The 23,448-nt window shown below is 37.5% G+C and overlaps 1 protein-coding gene across 2 annotated transcripts in view; it reads left to right on the top strand.

The window, feature by feature from the left end:
• Positions 1-23,448, top strand: part of gcn1 (GCN1 activator of EIF2AK4) — a 102,843-nt gene that overhangs the window by 64,961 nt on the left and 14,434 nt on the right. The window contains exons 38-53 of one of the 2 annotated variants that reach the window (XR_006982528.2): positions 922-1,142; positions 1,345-1,413; positions 1,573-1,711; positions 2,207-2,403; positions 3,507-3,649; positions 4,373-4,490; positions 17,833-18,048; positions 18,256-18,420; positions 18,522-18,683; positions 19,017-19,109; positions 19,308-19,451; positions 19,813-20,082; positions 20,368-20,481; positions 20,563-20,793; positions 21,896-22,082; positions 22,313-22,427. Coding sequence is in view for 1 of the 2 variants with exons in the window: in XM_017468034.3 (XP_017323523.1) it covers positions 922-1,142; positions 1,345-1,413; positions 1,573-1,711; positions 2,207-2,403; positions 3,507-3,649; positions 4,373-4,490; positions 17,833-18,048; positions 18,256-18,420; positions 18,522-18,683; positions 19,017-19,109; positions 19,308-19,451; positions 19,813-20,082; positions 20,368-20,481; positions 20,563-20,793; positions 21,896-22,089; positions 22,313-22,427 (2,591 nt within the window). In the remaining variant the exon portion in view is untranslated. Of the gene's footprint in view, positions 1-921; positions 1,143-1,344; positions 1,414-1,572; positions 1,712-2,206; positions 2,404-3,506; positions 3,650-4,372; positions 4,491-17,832; positions 18,049-18,255; positions 18,421-18,521; positions 18,684-19,016; positions 19,110-19,307; positions 19,452-19,812; positions 20,083-20,367; positions 20,482-20,562; positions 20,794-21,895; positions 22,090-22,312; positions 22,428-23,448 lie in introns of both variants that reach the window. The other variant, XM_017468034.3, reaches the window with a different exon arrangement.

Raw genomic sequence — 23,448 nt, 5'->3', positions numbered from 1 at the left:
GCTATAGCTTGTGGAAGGGTGGTTTCTGCTGTTCCATTTTAGCCTGCATCACCATATTGATATATTTCGTCTAACATTTTGGTTTCGGTAATGATACAAAATCAGGAATACAATACAAAATCTGAATGAGGAATGATTCATATTTGGAAAGGAGAAGTGGGAAGCACTTATCTTTTCCAAATATGCATCATTCCTCATTCAGATTTTGTATTGTTACAAAACAAACTACATAATGTATACAATACTGTGCAAATGTCTTAGGCATATGCAAAGAAATGCTGTAGAGCAAAGATGCCTTCAAAAATAATGAAATTAAATGTTTCTCCATAAAAAAAAAAATATGATGAATAGCAGTAAACAGTAATAAATGAATACAAAGGAAATATTTGGTGTGAAAACCCTTTGCTTTAAATAATTTTTTTTTTTTTTAAAAAAGTAGTCTCCGGTAGAATTAGTGCAGTTTTATAAGAAAATGAACTGTACGTTTTACTGAGAATCTTGCAGAACCAGCCACAGTTCTTCTGGAGACTTTCACTGTCACACTTGCTTCTTATTTTTGCAGGAAAATCCAGCAGCCATCATTATGTGTTTTGTCTGAAAAGTGGTCTATTACCACTTAATATGCTGCTTTCTTTACTAACATACAAACATTTTTCTGTAACATTTTTGTGCTGGAAATCTAAAAATATTTTTGTACTGACTTGATAATGTAGAAGTGATAAAATAAAAATCTTTAACAAAGAAAAAAAAAATAGGATGCCTAAGACTTTTTCACAGTATAGGTATGTATACATATATAAAGGGGGAAACAAGCATTATAAAATGAGTTAACTGGACTTGAATCATGCAAAATAGTTCATTATTTGAACTAAGGGGTGAATTTTTTTTTTTTTTTGTTCATTTATTTTCTTGGACTCTTAGCCATCACTCCCATTCTATTGGATGCTCTTACGGACCCGTCACACAAGACTCAGCACTGTCTGCACACTCTGCTTGAGACCAAATTTGTGCACTTTATTGATGCTCCCTCACTGGCTCTCATCATGCCCATTGTCCAGAGGGCCTTCCAGGACCGGTCCACAGACACACGCAAAATGGCTGCACAGATCATCGGCAACATGTACTCCCTAACTGACCAGAAGGTGTGCTCATGACCTCTAATAACATTACATTTACTATGTGCTGTTCAAAATGTGCTGGCTCTTTGATGAAAATTTGCATCATCTTTCTTCTCTTGTTGATTTGTCAAACATGTATAAAGCAAAAAAATTATTGTTTCCTTTTTTATTGCATTGTTGTTACAACACCTATAAAACTACAAAAGTTATTTTGTGTTTGATGCAGGATCTGTCTCCATACCTGCCTAGTGTGATTCCGGGACTCAAAACTTCCCTACTGGATCCTGTACCAGAGGTTGTCCATACTTAATTGATTTATGTGGACTCCCAATACATTCAGTCTATCATGTGTATATTGTTATTTTATAATTTAAAAAAACTTCCATACCTTTATATTAGTTTGGAAGTCACTAGACAACACAAGTTAAGAGTGCATATTCTCTGGGCTTGGCAGGTACGGACAGTTTCGGCGAAAGCTCTTGGAGCTATGGTCAAGGGCATGGGTGAGTCCTGCTTCGATAATCTGCTACCCTGGCTGATGGAGACTCTAGCCTCTGAGCAGAGCTCTGTGGATCGCTCTGGAGCTGCTCAGGGTGAGAACAACAAACCCTTTGATCACTGCAACAACAGTGACTTTTTCTGAGCAAAATGTGATCACTGTGTTGAAAGAAAGTTTGTATTGTTCCATCTTTTGCATTAATGATTTCCTCATCTTTGGTGAGTCATTGTTAACCATATTGCTCCAGTTTGCTGCATTTTATTTTCACCTTGATGACACACATCATCATTGTTGGTCGTTTGTAATAGCTATCAAATGAAAGTTGGTTCTGGCCACAGTGGGTGATGAAAACTACCACACCTTCTAGAAATAGCTACTTTGTGAAACTAGTCTATATAATAATATCTGATGCTAATCCTTCTTATTGGCATGTTTTTTTTCCCCAATGCATTTGATTGTCATGTCCATATTTCAGTATTTCTGTTAAGCTGTCTAAGTTAATATGTTGTTTTTAATGATATTTTAAAGCGAAAGTGGGTGTAATAAAGAAGCTTATACATTAAACTATCCCCCCCTTCATTTCTTGAAGGTCTGGCAGAGGTGATGGCTGGGTTAGGTGTCGAGAAGCTGGACAAACTGATGCCCGATGTTGTTCAGACGGCCAGCAAAGTGGACATTGCTTCTCATGTGCGCGACGGCTACATCATGATGTTCATCTATCTCCCACTTACCTTTGGTGAACGGTTCACTCCCTATGTGGGCCCGATTATTCCCTGTATCCTCAAGGTATTGAGTTATATTCCCTCAACTGTCCCAATCTAGCTCACTTTGACCTAAAGCTCTCCCAAGAGAATTATCTTTATTACAATGGAAAACAAAAACATCTGCACTCTTAGGTTTCGCCTCTAAATTTTGTTCCACTTTACAGTATATTCTAAAGAGTTTTTTTCTAAGAAGACATTATTATCCTTAAGAGTGTGTAAAACTGAACATACTTGGACAGTCAGCCAAATTCTATTCACAAAAGGCATGAGAGCTGCTCATGAAAGTGTCCTAATTCCACTCTATCATAAACATAATGTCTTGTATAATGATGTACAGCAAGCATACTGTGTGGTGATAAAAGGTTTTTAATAGGGATGTCACGATGCCAAAAATCTAGTAGTCGGTACCGATACCACCAAAAGCACACGATACTTGATACCAAAGTCGATACCACGGTATGGTATAAAATTAAAACTCTCCTGGAGGACATCCTCCTCTGGCTGACACTGGCAAAAAGAGAGAGAGATAGATATTTTAGTTATCAAACACTGTCTGACAATGACTACTAAAACAGTGGAGGCTACAAGTGCTAAGGTGCACTCTTAAATACACACACACCTCTGAATGCAAGCATTAGTTTAAATTCACTGATATGGTGACAGGCCAAAAAGATTTATTAAAACCATTAACATTTGAATAATTATTAGTGACATTAGGCTACATTTTGCTGACAGGACACGGGCTGAATGGCGATGCATGCTGGCCCAGTTTATAACACTGCAATGCGTTAGCATTGTTAACAAATAACTGTCTATCGCAAACATTACATGGAACGAAGTATCGGTTCTCGTGACATCCCTAGTTTTTAAAGGGTCTAAGACAGATTTTTTTCTGTAGTTTACTAGCTATACAGATATTCAGAGATAAAGAGAACTATTTCCTAATTATTTTATTTGAATGCACTAACAATTTCTACAGGGACCACTAAAAAAAGCAAAATAGAAGGATATATCATTTTGGTAAAGAAAAATACTAGTGTCTCTTAAAACTGTTACAGCAATTTTGCGGTAGATGTTACAACAGAATGCTTTTTCTTTCTCTCCCTCTGCTTTTTGTGTATTTAGGCTCTGGCCGATGAAAATGAATATGTAAGAGACACAGCACTGAGAGCAGGCCAGCGCATCATCAGTATGTATGCAGAGACAGCCATTGCCCTGCTTCTGCCTGAGCTGGAACAAGGCTTGTTTGATGACCTCTGGAGGATCAGGTGGGGGACACAGCTGTCTTCACTAATGTAAAACTGTTAAATATAATAAAAATATAAGGCCCAATTTAATTATATCTTTATTGTTTCCATTACAGTACCTCAGTTCTTTTAAATCACGATTCGTTTTTAAATACACATTATTTGAGGGCTTTAGAGTCTTAGATTTAAATTTAAAACGAGTAGAAAATATACTACTATATAAGACAGAAAAGAAGCCCAGCTACCCCAGGCTAGGGGTGTAGTGATATGCCGTATTGTAGCATATTAGCATACTATCTAGTATTAGCTCAAAAGAAAAGCACTTTGGCTTTTCAGTAAGTTACTATTCTAATGGCCAGGGTGTGGTGAACAAAAATATTACTGAATTTGCTGAATACATACAATAGACTGGTGCTGCTGTCACAGACATACAGCTAATTTGGCTACTTTGGCAGCACAGCAAGCTAACAGCAGAATAAGAAAAGCCCTGTACTTCAGACATGCCCACCTGTGAGTCACACCAGTGAAAGTTGGCCATGTTTAATTTTGTCTTAAGCTTTTGTTTTGTTGTATGCTGCTAAGAATCTGAATGAATCACGGAAACACTGTCATTAAGGTTCAGTTATTGTAGTTTTATAATGTTGAACGTTTTAATCAATTGAAAATGGATGGCAATGCATTTTAAGTTTTTTTTATTGCCAAATATGCCGATATGCTACACATGCTAAATATCTCTGCCCTCAGGTTTAGCTCAGTGCAGTTGCTAGGAGACCTGCTCTTCCACATCTCAGGGGTTTCAGGGAAGATGACAACAGAGACCGCTTCTGAGGATGACAACTTCGGCACAGCACAGTCCAACAAGGTACATGCACCATGTCTAATAATTCAAAATTTTGGTTTTTTTTTGACCAACACATTCTGTAGTTTAAACAATAACAAAACAATTGTCTGAAATACAGTCGTGTGAAAAAATAAGTACACCCCATGGAAATTGTTGGCATTTTTGACATATTTGGACAAGCAAACATTTGATCCTCTTTCAAACAGTGCCTATTAATAAAATTAATATACTTGAAGAAAACAAGGAATAAGGAACAATAGCCTTTTCAGTAATTTATTCGACAGAAATATCAATAGATGTGATATTCTTCTGTGGAAAAAGTAAGTACACCCTTGGCATCAGAAGCTAGTATTGCTTCCTTTAGCAGAAATAACTTCTTGTAGGCGTTTTTGCATAATTGTCCACAAGGCTTGCTGGAATTATTGACCACTCTTGCATGCAATATTCTTTCAGTTGTAAGATGTTTGAGGGTTTTCTTGCATGTACTGCCCTTGCATTTCTTGCATGTTTCAAATCCCCCGACAAAATTTCAATGGGATTCAAATTCAGGCTTTGACTAGGCCGTTCCATAACCCTCCATTTCTTCTTTTTGAGCCATTCCTTGACGGATTTGCTAGTGTGAGTAGGATCATTTATCCTGTTGAAAGCCCACTTTCAGTTCAACTTTTGGACAGATGGCCTCACATTATCTTCAAGCACTCTTGAAGATATAATGCAGAATTCATAGTTGAATCAACGCAAGCTGTCCAGTCCCTGAACCAACGAAGCAACCCCAAAGCTTAACATTTCTACCATCGTGCTTCACAGTTAGTATGAGGTGCTTCTCCTGAAAAGCTGCCTTTGGTCAGCGCCAAACATGTCTGCTGTTACTGTGGAAAACAACTATTACGTTTGATTTGTCTGTCCAGTGCACATTGTTCAAAAAGGCCTGGTATTTGCCTATATGCACCTTGGCAAACTGTAGTCTTGCGCTAATGTTTTTTTCCTGGCACGCCTCCCATGGAGGTAATATTTGTGCAATTTCTTCCTGATTGTAGAAGCATGCACTTTCACACCAGCAGTTGCAAGACTTACTAGCATATCCTGTGATGCAATTTTGGGGTTCTTGGAGTCTTCTTTTTGCATCAGACAGTCTTCTCTCGGGTTGAATTTGCTGGAATGGCTGGTCGTTTGAATTCGGCACCACTTTTTAAATAATTTGGAGGTTTTTTAAATCCCTTGCCAGACTCATAGGCATCCACAACCTTTTTTCTGAAGAACTTCCAGAACTCTTTAGATCTTGACATGATGACACAACACACCTCAATAACAAAGGGAACACCAGACACTAGATGCGAGAGATTTAAATAAGACACTCCCTAAGCAGGTTCTAATCACTGGAACCCAATCTTGAACACCTGATTCTAATTTTATGGATTTGTAGGTGTGATAAATGTAGGGGTGTACTTACTTTTTTTCCATGTGAGTGATTTTTTTTTTGTGAATTTAAATTGTAAAAATTACTACAAAATGTCAATTTTATGTAATTTGTTAGAGTATATCACCTTTATTAATAGAAACTGTTTCAAAGCGGATCAAATGTTTGCTTGTCCAAATACATGTTTAAAAAGAAAAAAAAAAACAACAACAGTTATTTCCATAGGGTGTATTTATTTTTTCACATGACTGTATATACCCTATTAGGGATTTAGCTTCACTTTTTATACAGTGTTTTGTCTCTGTTCCGTATCTGTCAATTATGGAAGCCCTAAGCGGCCATGGATTATTTGTTTTCTTTCTTGTTTTCTTGTGATCTTGACTTAATTTTCTCATGATCTTGACATAAAAAAAAGAGTTGTTTTCTCATGATCGCAACTTAATTTTTCTGTGTACTTGACTCAACTGTGTGTGTGTGTATGTATATATGTGTGTGTGAGAGAGAGAAGATAGTTTGTATATATTGTAACCCTAGTTTTGACAGGTATAGGTCAAAGGTCAAAAAGATACACATTCTAACTCTCTATATCTAGATCAAAGGTCATGATCATAAAAATATGAATAGTTATGTTAAATCTGGATCACATCCATTCGTGACCATATATGGTGCTGCCATGTGTGTTTTTCCGCCCCACACGTTGCGCACACCTGGTACATCTTTTCACATAGAATATGAAACTCTCTGTGGTAGGACATAAAAATATATATAGTTTTGTTAAATCTGGTTCACATCCAAATCGTGACCATACCTGGTACGACCATTTGTTCCCCCCACCTCACCCCACACACAGACACAAATTGCATAGTCATGTTTTTCTCACACTCTGTGGTAGGTCATCGGCCATGTGTCGTCGTCCCCCCCCCCCCCCCCCCCCCCCCCCCCACACACACACACACAGACAAAAGTTGCATACTCATGTTTTTACTCTTCACATAGAATATGAAGCTCTCTGTGGTAGGTCATAAGAATATATATAGTTTTGTTAAATCTGGTTCACATCCAAATCGTGACCATACCTGGTACGACCATTTGTTCCCCCACCCCACCCCAACCCCTCCCCACACAGACAAAAGTTGCATACTCATGATTTTACTCTTCACATAGAATATGAAGCTCTCTGTGGTAGGTCATAAGAATATATATAGTTTTGTTAAATCTGGTTCACATCCAAATCGTGACCATACCTGGTACGACCATGTGTATCCCACATCCAAACAAAAATATGACGCACACAAACGCACTTTATTTTCACATTATTTAAAAGGAATTTAAGTGTTATGTACTAAATTACCATAATTATGAGCACAAGTTGTTAAGTTGACAATCATTTTTAAAATTACGTTTCTCCATTTAGATTGTCTGCAGTAGAATGCAGTCTTTTAATCCAGGAAAAATGACTGCCTTTAAGTTTTATAACAATAGTAAGTAAAATCCAGCGTGATTTACATTACAAATCTCATACGTAACATCTCTGCAGGATTTATAGACGTTAAAGCACTGAATGAAATGAACAATATAGACAAAAAATAAACACTCTGTGTCTACTACTTTTATCTCTCATAGAACTATCCACAGTCCAAAGGCTGTGGAGCTAGAAGGCTACGCGTGCGAATGACAAAAGATTTTTAAAAATAAAATAAAAAATGTATCAATACATGAAATTAGATTACACAATGTAGTTGAGGTTTACATGAATAAGCAGAAATGTAATCATGCTTATCTTTCCTATAGCACAATTGAAAAGCCCTCTCTAGATGAGCAGATTTGTCAAATGAAATTTTTCCTTCTTTTCCACTGCTACGGTAAACTAAAGAGTGGATATTCAAATGACACTGCTAAATATGACTAGCATTAGCTACGTGTACTAGTGCAAAATAGTCCATCAAATGTATTAGCCGGTGTAGCCTATACACGAGTCCACTATCGGTCATATCGCAACTGAGAACATGCCCCAAATTCATTGCTTTAGTAGAATTTAATGGTGAAATGATGTGAAATGATAATCACATTGTAATGTCCTTAGTATTTGTTCAGTCTACAGGTCCTCTAACACTCTGTTAAATGAATAAATGTAAATGTACTACAACGTAAATTTTGTTTTAAATCAATTAACGCAGAAATTACACACAATATTAAGTTGATGTAATTATCAACATTATTATGTCAACACCACTCATCAAAATAATGTGTACAACTTTAAATATTTAATTAATTCAATAAATTAGAATTTTTATCTTGCAACCTGACATCAAATTTAGATTGTGGGGGTTTGTTTTGTATAGCTCCGCTGTTAGAAAATACACGATGGTTGAATGTGAACATAAATGAGCAGAATGTAAGCTTGTGAAATAAATTAAACTTTTTTGATTGCACTTTTTGAGAAAATGACATGACTTTGAATAAAACTTTACTGAAATAAATACTCTAAAACATTGATATACCCGAAGAAATGTAAAAAAGAAAAATAATAAAAAAAATACTTTTTACATACCTTCTAAATAGGTCCCTTTAGGAGGTAAGCGTTTTAAAGACGGTGTTTTATAAGAAACGCGCGTATTACATGCCTTCTAAACCTAACCCTTTAGGATGTAAAATGCTGCTTAAAAGAATCGAGAGTTTTGTTTAAACTAGAAGACACATTTTCCGGGGAATGTCTTGTAGGCCTATACACAGTGTCCTACACATCTGAAGTGTGTGTGTGTATGTGGGTGTGGGAGGTGTGCGTGCGTGTGTGTGGTTGTGTTAGAGAGAGAGAGTCGAGTGTTTCCTGGGGGTTTGCTGACCAGACTGCTTACAGTGTGTTTATGTTAATGAATCAAGGGACGAGTCGTGTGTTTTAGGGTTTAACGATCCCTACCAATGTGTACATTTGTGGTTTAAGTGAATCTTTGTTTCTGAAATTACTTCTGTGGTAATTATCAGTTTGTGTAACTAATCTATCAGAAAATACTAGACCTGGTGACTGAATGTGGTAGATGTATTAGAATTTTGGACATGTTATGCATGTGTAGCTCCCTATGTGTATGATCTATGTGTAATCCTTCTGTCAAGAAATGAGCAGACTGAGGTTTGTGAAATAATTGAACTATTTATTGGCTACGTTGTTGAGAAAAACACTGTGATGTGTAAAACATTTCTACAGTCCTTCAAGGATGTATGATGTCGTTGTTCTCTTTTACTGAAAGAAAGGTCAAAACCATCGGTGTTATTCGTTGTGAAGACTGAAGTGACAATATGTCTGAAGAAAATGAAAATATGTATTACATATCCTACCTGCTAACCAGGTTATTTTAAGGGTGAAAAAACCTTTTTTTTTTTTTAAAGACGGTGTTTTAAAAGAGTCGTGCATTTTGTTTAAATTATAAACGAGATTTCAGAAAATGGTCCGCCAACGAGCATACTTACACAGAACTGTCGCTAAATACATAAGCTTTCGTCTATGCTTGGACATCCCATGTCCCAGCAGTACATTTATGACCTCTGGTGACCATGTGGGTGTGCGGGGGTGGGTGTGTGAGAGAGAGACACAGGTGTTCTTTCGGGGGTTTTGCTGACCAGAATTCTTACAAATGTGTTTGTTAACGAATTAAAGGGAGTCGTGTCTCAGTGTTAAAATAGTGGTTAAGACGTCGTAGTGGGTGTGGGGGTGTGCGTGCGTGTGTGTGGGTGTGCTAGAGAGAGAGAGAGAGAGAGAGAGAGTCGAGTGTTTCCTGGGGGTTTGCTGACCAGACTGCTTACAGTGTGTTTATGTTAATGAATTAAGGTACGAGTCGTGTGTTTTAGGGTTTAACGATCCCTACCAATGTGTACATTTGTGGTTTAAGTGAATCTTTGTTTCTGAAATTACTTCTGTGGTAATTATCAGTTTGTGTAACTAATCTATCAGAAAATACTAGACCTGGTGACTGAATGTGGTAGATGTATTAGAATTTTGGACATGTTATGCATGTGTAGCTCCCTATGTGTATGATCTATGTGTAATCCTTCTGTCAAGAAATGAACAGACTGAGGTTTGTGAAATAATTGAACTGTTTATTGGCTACGTTGTTGAGAAAAACACTGTGATGTGTAAAACATTTCTACAGTCCTTCAAGGCTGTATGATATCGTTGTTCTCTTTTACTGAAAGAAAGGTCAAAACCATCGGTGTTATTCGTTGTGGAGACTGAAGTGACAATATGTCTGAAGAAAATGAAAATATGTATTACATATCCTACCTGCTAACCAGGTTATTTTAAGGGTGAAAAAACCTTTTTTTAAAGACGGTGTTTTAAAAGAGTCGTGCATTTTGTTTAAACTATAAACGAGATTTCAGAAAATGGTCCGCCAACGAGGATACTTACACAGAACTATCGCTAAATACATAAGCTTTCGTCTATGCTTGGACATCCCATGTCCCAGCAGTACATTTATGACCTCTGGTGACCATGTGGGTGTGCGGGGGTGGGTGTGAGAGAGACACACACAGGTGTTCTTTCGGGGGTTTTGCTGACCAGAATTCTTACAAATGTGTTTGTTAACGAATTAAAGGGAGTCATCTGTCTCAGTGTTAAAATAATGGTTAAGACGTCGTAGTTAAAACACAGAAGAAACTCTGCAACTATCTGTTACTATGTCTGCTCCGAGAAATCCTAATACCCTTAGAAGATTGCTGTGTATTCACCAACAAGAGGACCTGTTGAAATGAGAGAGGACCTGACTTTTGCTCCAAATTTTTTTTTTTTTAAAAAGCAAGAGGTTAGATTGACAATTTATTAATGAAGGTAATGTAAATACGTTGTTGTTTAACCCTGAGCAGGGCGTCAACAGCTCCAGAGATCCTGTCTTAAGTCCGAGGGTTTAGTTAGGAGGTAGAAAAACATTTAAAGATGACGTTTTAAAAGAAACAAGTGTTTCATCCTTAATGGTAAAAAAGAAAAATGGCTGTACTCCAATATGAAATAAAACGGCGGAGACACACTGAGTACACTTCTGTTCCACAGTCTATAAGGATCCCCAAACTTCATGTAGTATGAAAATGAATCAAGACAGATCTAAATAAACAATAAAGTTCCAATGAACAGTAAATCTACATTTTCTCCTCCTCTAACTTGTTCAGTACTCGTAATACAGATTAAATACGCGTGGGACAGATGCTGTAAACTATGGATCTGATCCAATGTTATTTGGGAACAAAGATCAATCTGTATTCTCTCAACATAAAAGTTGTGTGTGTAGTTTGTTATCAGACTGTCTAGACGTACATCGCACATCTGATGAACGAGATTTCCTCTCCCGTGCTGTAATGATGGCTGGACACTAGGACTTAATGGCATATACTGTAGAAAGGTCATAGAGAACATAGAGAAATCTCATTGGGAATTAAGGAACCTTTCACGTTGCCTTTTATTATGATCACAACCAGACAGTTATATTGTTTCTGAGTTTAATAATAAGATTAATGTTTAGACTTTTTTTATGCTGAAGAAGCAAAAATCTAAGTAACCCTTAACCTTCAGACTGATGATTTGCAATGTCTGAACACGATGCTTGAAAAGAAAAATGTATAACGAACTTGAAAAGTTGGAAAGGGGTTCTATGAATTAGTAAATGGGTATCTCTCTCTCTTTATATCGCCATTACAGCAGTGTTTAAACAGATACATAGCAGACAAATATACATATAGACAGTTTTATTTTGTACACGCATACCAACTTAATCTTCACCTATCATCGTTCCCTGTTAATGAAATCGGTCCATACATAATAAAACAGTTTAAGTCACTAACCAAAGTAAGTATACAAACTGAAGCTATGATAAAAGAACGAAAACAGTGAACCTTTCTCAAAGAAATTCCTAAATCCTCTGACCAAGTATATGGCTGTACCATCTGTCTATTAAATAAATGCCGGTCCTTCGTTGCTGAAAAAGAAGGATCCGAATATAATACCAGTAGTTTGGCACTGTGACTCAAAAAGTTGTTTTATATCTGACATCTGAAAGCTAACTACTGTTCCCCAACTGCCGTACAATACTGATGATGCTCTTACAGTTAAGAGGGCTGCACGGTAGACCTTGTTAAATAATATTTTATGTTTCTTCCTCATAATGTGTTATATTTTATAAATATATTCTAATACATCTTATATTACATTTTGCCTTTTCTTATACGTTGAAATGGGAGAAGAGGGGTCCGATGCTGGTGCGAAGGTGATCCTGCACAAGGACACGTCTTTGTAACTGTAAGGGACGAGTCAACGTAATCCTTCACATGGTATTCATAAGGTGCCATAGGTTTCTGCTTCTCTATGGGTCATGCTGAAGTTTGAACAAAATGGTTTGACTTAATATCCGCAGCAGTAGTGCACAAGTCATTTCTTCCTAATTTTTTATTAACTTTTATTGTATGCCTAATTGCAATAAAAGTTATTTGCCAGATTCAGATGCTCCTAAACAAATTATTATAAAGTATGAGTTGGTAACTGATCAACAAAGACTGTACTATCATTTCTAATATAATGCAATAAATATGGACCACTATTTTCACTGAAATATTTCAGAGATTTTTTTTTCACTAGTTTACACTAAATGTCTAATATTCTGTTCTGTTGGAAATATGCCTGAACTGTTATCCCCATCCCACCCACCCCCCAGATCAGTAGTGGGTAAAGACAGACTGGTGATCTGATCTATATTATATATACGTGTACCATAGATAACGCCTCTCTGAACGCCATGGTGGGACGTTCCCGAGCTGAAGTACTGTACAAGTCCTAAGCATTAGATCACCCCAATTACTCTTGTATACTCTTTCCATACCGTCGTGATCTTTGCCTGACGAAACCATACACAAACATATTTGACATTTGGGGCCTAATTCTAAAATCACCACATACCAAATGCACAACCGTTTTGTCTTGCTGCCATCACAAAATAAAAATGTTTAAACCATAAGTAACGTAGTCACGGAGGGTGTATATATTTTTCCACACTACATGAAGTTTGGGGATCCTTATAGACTGTGGAACAGAAATGTACTCAGTGTGTCTCTGCCGTTTTATTTCATATTGGAGTACAACCATTTTTCTTTTTTACCATTAAGGATGAAACTCTTGTTTCTTTTAAAACGTCGTCTTTAAATGTTTTTCTACCTCCTAACTAAACCCTCCGACTTAAGACAGGATCTTTGGAGCTGTTGACGCCCTGCTCAGGGTTAAACAACAACGTATTTACATTACCTTCATTAATAAATTGTCAAACTAACCTCTTGGTTTTTAAAAAAATAAAAAAAATTTGGAGCAAAAGTCAGGTCCTCTCTCATTTCAACAGGTCCTCTTGTTGGTGAATACACAGCAATCTTCTAAGGGTATTAGGATTTCTCGGAGCAGACATTGTAACAGATTGTTGCAGAGTTTCTTCTGTGTTTTAACTACGACGTCTTAACCACTATTTTAACACTGAGACACACGACTCCCTTTAATTCGTTAACAAACACATTTGTAAGAATTCTGGTCAGCAAAACCCCCGAAAGAACACCTGTGTCTCTCTCTCTCACACCCACCCCCGCACACCCACATGGTCACCAGAGGTCATAAATGTACTGCTGGGACATGGGATGTCAAAGCATAGACGAAAGCTTATGTATTTAGCGATAGTTCTGTGTAAGTATCCTCGTTGGCGGACCATTTTCTGAAATCTCGTTTATAGTTTAAACAAAATGCACGACTCTTTTAAAACACCGTCTTTAAAAAAAGGTTTTTTCACCCTTAAAATAACCTGGTTAGCAGGTAGGATATGTAATACATATTTTCATTTTCTTCAGACATATTGTCACTTCAGTCTCCACAACGAATAACACCGATGGTTTTGACCTTTCTTTCAGTAAAAGAGAACAACGATATCATACAGCCTTGAAGGACTGTAGAAATGTTTTACACATCACAGTGTTTTTCTCAACAACGTAGCCAATAAACAGTTCAATTATTTCACAAACCTCAGTCTGTTCATTTCTTGACAGAAGGATTACACATAGATCATACACATAGGGAGCTACACATGCATAACATGTCCAAAATTCTAATACATCTACCACATTCAGTCACCAGGTCTAGTATTTTCTGATAGATTAGTTACACAAACTGATAATTACCACAGAAGTAATTTCAGAAACAAAGATTCACTTAAACCACAAATGTACACATTGGTAGGGATCGTTAAACCCTAAAACACACGACTCGTCCCTTGATTCATTAACATAAACACACTGTAAGCAGTCTGGTCAGCAAACCCCCAGGAAACACTCGACTCTCTCTCTTTAACACACCCACACACACGCACGCACACCCCCCACACCCACTACGACGTCTTAACCACTATTTTAACACTGAGACACACGACTCCCTTTAATTCGTTAACAAACACATTTGTAAGAATTCTGGTCAGCAAAACCCCCGAAAGAACACCTGTGTCTCTCTCTCTCACACCCACCCCCCGCACACCCACATGGTCATCAGAGGTCATAAATGTACTGCTGGGACACGGGATGTCAAAGCATAGACGAAAGCTTATGTATTTAGCGACAGTTCTGTGTAAGTATCCTCGTTGGCGGACCATTTTCTGAAATCTTGTTTATAGTTTAAACAAAATGCACGACTCTTTTAAAACACCGTCTTTAAATGTTTTTCTGCCTCCTAACCCTTGAAGGACTGTAGAAATGTTTTACACATCACAGTGTTTTTCTCAACAACGTAGCCAATAAACAGTTCAATTATTTCACAAACCTCAGTCTGCTCATTTCTTGACAGAAGGATTACACATAGATCATACACATAGGGAGCTACACATGCATAACATGTCCAAAATTCTAATACATCTACCACATTCAGTCACCAGGTCTAGTATTTTCTGATAGATTAGTTACACAAACTGATATTTACCACAGAAGTAATTTCAGAAACAAAGATTCACTTAAACCATAAATGTACACATTGGTAGGGATCGTTAAACCCTAAAACACACGACTCGTCCCTTGATTCATTAACATAAACACACTGTAAGCAGTCTGGTCAGCAAACCCCCAGGAAACACTCGACTCTCTCTCTCTCTCTCTCTCTCTCTCTCTAACACACCCACACACACGCACGCACACCCCCCCACACCCACATACACACACACACCTCAGATGTGTAGGACACTGTGTATAGGCCTACAAGACATTCCCCGGAAATTGTGTCTTCTAGTTTAAACAAAACTCTCGATTCTTTTAAGCAGCATTTTACATCCTAAAGGGTGTAATACGCGCGTTTCTTATAAAACACCGTCTTTAAAACGTTTACCTCCTAAAGGGACCTATTTAGAAGGTATGTAAAAAGTTTTTTTTAATTATTTTTTCTTTTTTACATTTCTTCGGGTATATCAATGTTTTAGAGTATTTATTTCAGTAAAGTTTTATTCAAAGTCATGTCATTTTCTCAAAAAGTGCAATCAATAAAGCTGAATTTATTTCACAAGCTTACATTCTGCTCATTTATGTTCACATTCAACCATCGTGTATTTTCTAACAGCGGAGCTATACAAAACAAACCCCCACAATCTAAATTTAATGTGTGTTTGCAAGATAAAAATTCTAATTTATTGAATTAATTAAATATTTAAAGTTGTACACATTATTTTGATGAGTGGTGTTGACATAATAATGTTGATAATTACATCAACTTAATATTGTGTGTAATTTCTGCGTTAATTGATTTAAAACAAAATTTACGTTGTAGTACATTTACATTTATTCATTTAACAGAGTGTTAGAGGACCTGTAGACTGAACAAATACTAAGTACATTACAATGTGATTATCATTTCACTTACCATTAAATTCTACTAAAGCAGTGAATTTGGGGCATGTTCTCAGTTGCGATATGACCGATAGTGGACTCGTGTATAGGCTACACCGGCTAATACATTTGATGGACTATTTTGCACTAGTACACGTAGCTAATGCTAGTCATATTTAGCAGTGTCATTTGAATATCCACTCTTTAGTTTACCGTAGCAGTGGAAAAGAAGGAAAAAGTTTCATTTGACAAATCTGTTCATCTAGAGAGGGCTTTTCAATTGTGCTATAGGAAAGATAAGCATGATTACATTTCTGCTTATTCATGTAAACCTCAACTACATTGTGTAATCTAATTTCATGTATTGATACATTTTTTATTTTATTTTTAAAAATCTTTTGTCATTCGCACGCGTAGCCTTCTAGCTCCACAGCCTTTGGACTGTGGATAGTTCTATGAGAGATAAAAGTAGTAGACACAGAGTGTTTATTTTTTGTCTATATTGTTCATTTCATTCAGTGCTTTAACGTCTATAAATCCTGCAGAGATGTTACGTATGAGATTTGTAATGTAAATCACGCTGGATTTTACTTACTATTGTTATAAAACTTAAAGGCAGTCATTTTTCCTGGATTAAAAGACTGCATTCTACTGCAGACAATCTAAATGGAGAAACGTAATTTTAAAAATGATTGTCAACTTAACAACTTGTGCTCATAATTATGGTAATTTAGTACATAACACTTAAATTCCTTTTAAATAATGTGAAAATAAAGTGCGTTTGTGTGCGTCATATTTTTGTTTGGATGTGGGATACACATGGTCGTACCAGGTATGGTCACGATTTGGATGTGAACCAGATTTAACAAAACTATATATATTCTTATGACCTACCACAGAGAGCTTCATATTCTATGTGAAGAGGAAAAACATGAGTATGCAACTTTTGTCTGTGTGTCTGTGTGTGTGTGTGTGGGGGGGGGGGGGGGACAAATGGTCGTACCAGGTATGGTCACGATTTGGATGTGAACCAGATTTAACAAAACTATATATATTTTTATGTCCTACCACAGAGAGTTTCATATTCTATGTGAAAAGATGTACCAGGTGTGCGCAACGTGTGGGGCGGAAAAACACACATGGCAGCACCATATATGGTCACGAATGGATGTGATCCAGATTTAACATAACTATTCATATTTTTATGATCATGACCTTTGATCTAGATATAGAGAGTTAGAATGTGTATCTTTTTGACCTTTGACCTATACCTGTCAAAACTACGGTTACAATATATACAAACTATCTTCTCTCTTGTGTGTGTGTGTGTGTGTATATATATATATATATATATATATATATATATATATATATATATATATATATATATATATATATATATATACACACACACACACACACACACACACATACACACACATAATAATAATTATTATTATTTTTGTTATATACATATACTTGTTTCTATTGCTCAGAAATTGATATCTGTAATATTCCTGTCAATGTGCATGTAGTTGGTGAATTTGTTCCCCATTAAGATACAGTACATTTAAGAGACATTTAGTATGTTCACCAGTCATTATGTAAGGAATAATGCATTTTGGTATGTGCTGCTGGCATTACTATTCCCACCATACCACAACAGTACACCCCTAAGTGTACAGTTAATAGTTCCTGTTGTCACTTACATTATAGCACTTATAAGTCATTTCCCCTCCAGACAAAAGACACAGCTTTTGTATTACTGAAAAACCGCAACACCTTCCTTCCTTTATGATGACTTTTCCATATCTGAAAGCTTAAAGAAACACCTTGTTGACTACTACGAAACACTGATCTGGGAAACTCCTTTCAAAAAATTCTAAGTAAACATTTCCTATCTTGTCAATGATTACACATGTCTAGAAGATAACTATCTTTATCAGATAACTGCCATCACCAGTGTTACAATGTTGTTTTCAGTTATTTAGAAATATTTCCTTGATTGGCCATTCACAATCGAGTATTTTGCATATCCATGTAGTAAGTATTTAGTAAAATGTTTATTGTGCACCTCAGGCCATTATTGGTGCACTTGGGGTGGACCGAAGGAACCGTGTGCTCTCTGGCCTCTATATGGGCCGCTCAGACACACAGCTTGTGGTAAGACAGGCCTCCCTGCACGTCTGGAAGATTGTGGTGTCCAACACTCCGCGTACACTTCGAGAAATCCTGCCTACACTTTTCACCCTACTGCTGGGCTTTCTGGCCTCTACCTTCCCTGACAAGAGAACGGTACACACACAGGATTATATATTTGTAATAGTATACAATGATGGTACTTGATAGTTTTTGGCTCAAAAATGTAAAATTATATTTAGTTAATTTTACAAATATCAGTATTTTAATGAAAGTGCTATAGTACATAAATGCCCACATAAATAAAACTATAAATTACTTGCTTGTCCTAGTACTTCAAAGATGCACTTTGTCCTTGGCCAGATTGCAGCTCGTACTCTGGGGGATTTGGTGAGGAAGCTGGGGGAGAAGATCCTTCCGGAAATCATCCCCATCCTGGAGGAGGGTCTGCGCTCTGAGAAGAGCGATGAGAGGCAGGGTGTGTGCATCGGTCTCAGCGAAATTATGAAATCCACCAGCAAAGATGCTGTATGTTGCTCACTGCCCTTCTGATTTTTAAGATTTTATCTTGTTTATTTTGAACTGCGTTGCTTAGCTGTATTTCATCTGTGTCTTTGTGTGTTCAACAGGTGCTGGTGTTCTCTGAGTCCCTAGTGCCTACAGTGCGTAAAGCTCTGTGTGACCCACTCGAGGAGGTGCGTGAGGCTGCAGCTAAAACCTTTGAACAGCTACACGCCACTATTGGCCACCAAGCACTGGAGGACATCCTACCGGCACTGCTTAAACAACTGGTGAGCCAATCACTTGCTCATTTATGTGAGAGTGCTCAGTTGTCCTATGATATAGCATGAGCAGCATTTTGAAAAAGACGAAGTGGCTGTCTTCATTTATCTTGGCAGAAGCACATGCTAGTCTTGACCGTCCCCGGTTAGTAGTTGCCATGTGATAGGGGAGAGCTAGCTAGTGGATGAGAAATGCAAATTTGTAACTAGACACTTGTAACTAAATTTTCTAGTTTCTGTTTTTTTCCTCATATTGTTCAGCACTTACTTAGAATTTCATCCTGCATAAGAAAGACACTCTACCTTGATAAGAGTTATTAAATACTGTTGTTTGGTTTGCAGGAAGATGAGGAAACTGCTGAGTTTGCTCTGGATGGACTGAAGCAAGTTATGGCTGTGAAGAGTCGATCAGTGCTGCCTTACCTAGTGCCCAAGGTTGTCTCTCCCTCCCAGAATATTCCTTCATATATATTGTTTCTTGATTAATCATTCCTTAGCACCATCTATCATAAAACCAGATTGACTTCTCTGGTAACAGTAACAAAAAATAATAATGTGCTTTATCATGCCTGCTTAGCATTCTCTCCTTAATTCAGTTTTTGTTGTCTTTGCTAACTCTTTTCTTCTTTGTAGCTCACTGCTCCTCCAGTGAATACACGTGTATTGGCCTTCCTGTCTGCTGTGACGGGTGATGCTCTGACACGTCACCTGGGCGTGATTCTGCCTGCTTTGCTCTCATCCCTCAAAGAGAAGCTGGGCACTGAGGAGGGGCCTCAGGTACCCTCACTACCAATTACACTAAAACCAATTGAAACACAAGAATATTTTCACTGTTATGTAGCAAAATCAGTTATTGTTGCTTTATTGTAATATTATCAAAAACAGAAGTATAAATATTCCTGTAGTTTAATGTGTTAATAAAGATGGTATTTATTACTACATCAAGGTAAAAACTAACCTGCTGAATGACAGTTTCTAGTCTAACATGTAAGAAATGTTGAATGGAATTGAAAATCATCACCCAGTATTCTTACCGATATTTTGTTCATAACAATTACATCTGGATTTCATAAAGCTGAATAACATGTAAATAACTTTGTAATAAGGCCGAATTATTGCTGCATTCACTCCTGTGCAGGAGTTAAGCAGCTGCCAGACTGTGATTTTGTCCGTTGAAGACGAAGTGGGTCAGCGGATCATCATCGAGGACCTGCTGGAGGCGACACGTGGTGCAGATGCTGGACTCAGGGAGGCTTCTGTTACCATCTTAAATGCATACTTCTCCCGAACACGGCTTGACTACAGCACTCATACACGCACACTGCTTTCCGGCCTTGTGCGCCTGCTTAATGACCCCAACCCTGAGGTGCTTCATCAGAGCTGGGACACCATCAATTCTATTACCAAGGTGCAAAAAAATATATAGCCAGGGGTTCCTTCCTCATGTCTTTTTATAATAACCAGTTGCTATGTCCATGCTCAGAAATTTCCCGAGGACAGGCAAATGGAAATTAGAGCATTTTGTTATTCATAATATTTCAAAGGCTGTAGCTTGAAAATTGTTTCCAAGATGAACATTAGTTTGAAGCAGAAGTACTGACCACACAACATTCTTAAAGGTGGTTGGAATAAATCAAAGATGTCTACCTGATGTACACATGTGCACACACACACATTTATTTGTTTTATGCAGAAGTTGGATGCTGGGAGTCAGCTGGCTCTGATCGATGACTTGCACAGAGATATACGTTCAGCAGCAGCTGAAGTCAGGGGTGAACATCTGCCTGGCTTCTGTCTGCCCAAAAAGGTACAGACAATATACTTATATTTTGAATCATGTTTTAAGTTTCCACTTTTGGAGTCTCACTGTTTTTCTTTCCTGTCACAGGGAGTGACATGTATTCTGCCTGTTCTGAGGGAGGGAGTGCTGACAGGAACCCCAGAACAAAAGGAGGAAGCAGCACGTGCGTTAGGTGCTGTCATCAAGTTGACTTCCGCTGAGGCTCTGCGGCCTTCTGTAATCAATATCACTGGGCCGCTCATCCGTATACTCGGAGATCGTTTCGCCTGGACTGTGAAGACAGCTCTACTTGAGACCTTGACCCTTCTGCTTCGCAAGGTAATTACTTTGTTTTTATGTTGCAGTTCCATGCACCTGTATTCCATTGAGGAATTTCTAACATGAAATTTTCTAACAGTAAATTTAGTCAGATGTTGCAAACGGTGAGCACTGCATGATCCGAAATACATAACAGAAGAAAGTTAGCAGAGTCCGTTAAAGTCAGCCTGTGACTTTGCTATCATCAACTTGGTATGGTTACTTGGTAACCATACTAATGTGCTGTAGACTGCACTGAAAGTGACCAGCTTGTTTCACAAGTTTGAATCCAATGGCAAAGTGTGCTGTAACTTAGAGAGCGAAAAAAATCACAAAAACATACAGGTGATCGAAGTGGCACTAATTGTACAGTGGCAACATTCTTTATATGTCTTTTATTTTCTTTTTAAATTTTACCATATAAAGCTGCACAAAAAGAATTAGGTGATTTGTGTCAGTGTCTGTTGTTCAAATCACTATATAAATGAAATGATTTGAATTGAATTGTGGCATCACTGGCATTTAAACATCGATAGTAGCACACTGTGAGCACCTCTATGATGAGGTATTGTACAGTTTTACCAATTTTGTATTGCAGTTTTCACCATCCCATTGAGATTGCATTGTGCAGTGTGATCAACAATCAGATGGCAAGATTTCTCTCATTGTACAGTGTCAGGCTGGGTTTACTTGTCCTTTGCTATGAAGGATACATAAGGTGTTGCCTCTCCATTTCCTAATATATCTTTTGCATCCTGCCGTATTGTATGCAGACATGTAGCTTATCATTTCCATATCATTGTCATATGTTAATAACATTTGTGGAAGCTTTACATGGCAAAAATTATTACGATTGGTTATGAAACCGCTGTAAAATGGAGAGAAAGCCAAGCTTTGAGATTTTAAAAATTTCACTCTGCATTTGTGTTATAACTTCCTGAGATTTTATCATACAAACACAAAAAGAATGTTTACAGAGGCTGTAGAATTTTGACTTAAACATGCACTTGCAAACAGAACATAAGGATTTAAAAAATGGATTAGTTATACAAACTTCAGTTTGTATGTCTTATTCAGAAAAACAAAGCATAATGATATTTTCCTCATATGTTGCTCTCTGTAGGTGGGAATAGCACTGAAGCCGTTCCTTCCACAGCTCCAGACTACATTCCTGAAGGCCCTACAGGACACGAGCAGACCTGTGAGGCTCAAGGCAGCCGAGGCTCTGGGACAGCTTGTTTCCATACATACAAAAGTGGACCCACTATTTACAGAGCAGCTCTCAGCCATTCGCAATGCTGAGGACTCAGGTGTCAGGTGCACTGCAGTCTACTCTTAACTCTGCTTAGCAAGGAGTTTTACCAATATATAGGTATCATTATAGCAAATTATCAAATTCCACTGTTAAGATGAGGAAGTTTAGCTTAGTAATTAAACATGTTAATAAAGCTGCATTTTTTGGATTGGCAGGCAGTCCTAGTTTCATGTAGAAAGTGTGTTAGAAACTGTTCCCTTCCTAATGGTCTGTCATATGATGCAGGGAGACCATGCTGCAAGCCCTGAGGTTTGTCATTCAAGGTGCTGGAGCTAAAGTTGACCCTGCCATCAAGAAGAGTATTACTACCACATTGCTAGGCATGCTGGGACATGATGAGGTATGATAACCTGCTGTAGTCTTTAGTCAGGGTATCATCACTGATTTTACTCCATTTAGATGACTTTGCTAACAAGAAACATATTCAGGTGAATAAACAATCTACTTTTGTTACAAGTAGCCACAACTGCATGCACTTTATGATGTATTCTCAAGCAGCACACAAATATATCATACTAAAAACTATCATCTGGCAATGTTTTCCCTTAATTACACTGGGGGAAATAAGTATTGAAGACGTCAACTTTTTTCAGTAAATATATTTCCCATGAGGCTATTCACATGAAATTTTTACCAGACATCAGTATTAACTCAAGAAATCAGGAAATATAAAGAATTCACAACATTAAAGTCCAAAAATGAAGTTATGTGTAATTAAGAGGAATGACACGAAAAAAGTATTGAACAGGTTAACTGAAATTTATTTAATACTTAGTGGAGAAGCGTTTGTTTGTAATGACAGCTTCAAGATGCTTCCTGTATGAAGAAGTCAATCGGCCGCAATATGGTGGATTTTTGGGGGAAGTGGTGGCTTGTCGGTTAAGGCTCTGGTTTACTGATCGGAAAGTTGGGGGTTCAAGCCCTAGCACTGCCAGTTGCTTCTGTTGGGCCCTTGAACAAGGCCCTTAACCCTCTCTGCCCCAGGGGCACTGTATCATGGTTGACCCCAGCTTGCTGACATGCTGGAGTATGCGAAGAAAAGAATTTCACTGTGCATATGTATATGTGATCAATAAAGGCTCATTATCATTTTGGCCCATTCTTCTAAAAATATTGTCTTTAAAGCTTGTTCAGTTGGATCCAAGTCAGGTGATTGACTGGGTCATTCTAACACCTTGACTTTTTTCCTTTAAACCAATTGAGAGTTTCCTTTGTTGTATGCTTTTCATCGTTGTCCTGCTGGAAGGTCCACCCATGTCTCATCTTCATCATCCTGGTGGATGGCAGCAGATTCTTCTCAAGAATCTTTCAGTAAAGGGCTCCATTCATCGTTCCTTCAATTATATGAAGTCTGCCAGTAC

The sequence above is a fragment of the Ictalurus punctatus genome, chromosome 5 (genome assembly GCF_001660625.3).
Source record: "Ictalurus punctatus breed USDA103 chromosome 5, Coco_2.0, whole genome shotgun sequence".
NCBI lineage: Eukaryota > Metazoa > Chordata > Actinopteri > Siluriformes > Ictaluridae > Ictalurus > Ictalurus punctatus.
Note: the sequence above shows the minus strand (reverse complement) of the source record. Positions and strands in the feature narration are given on the sequence as shown.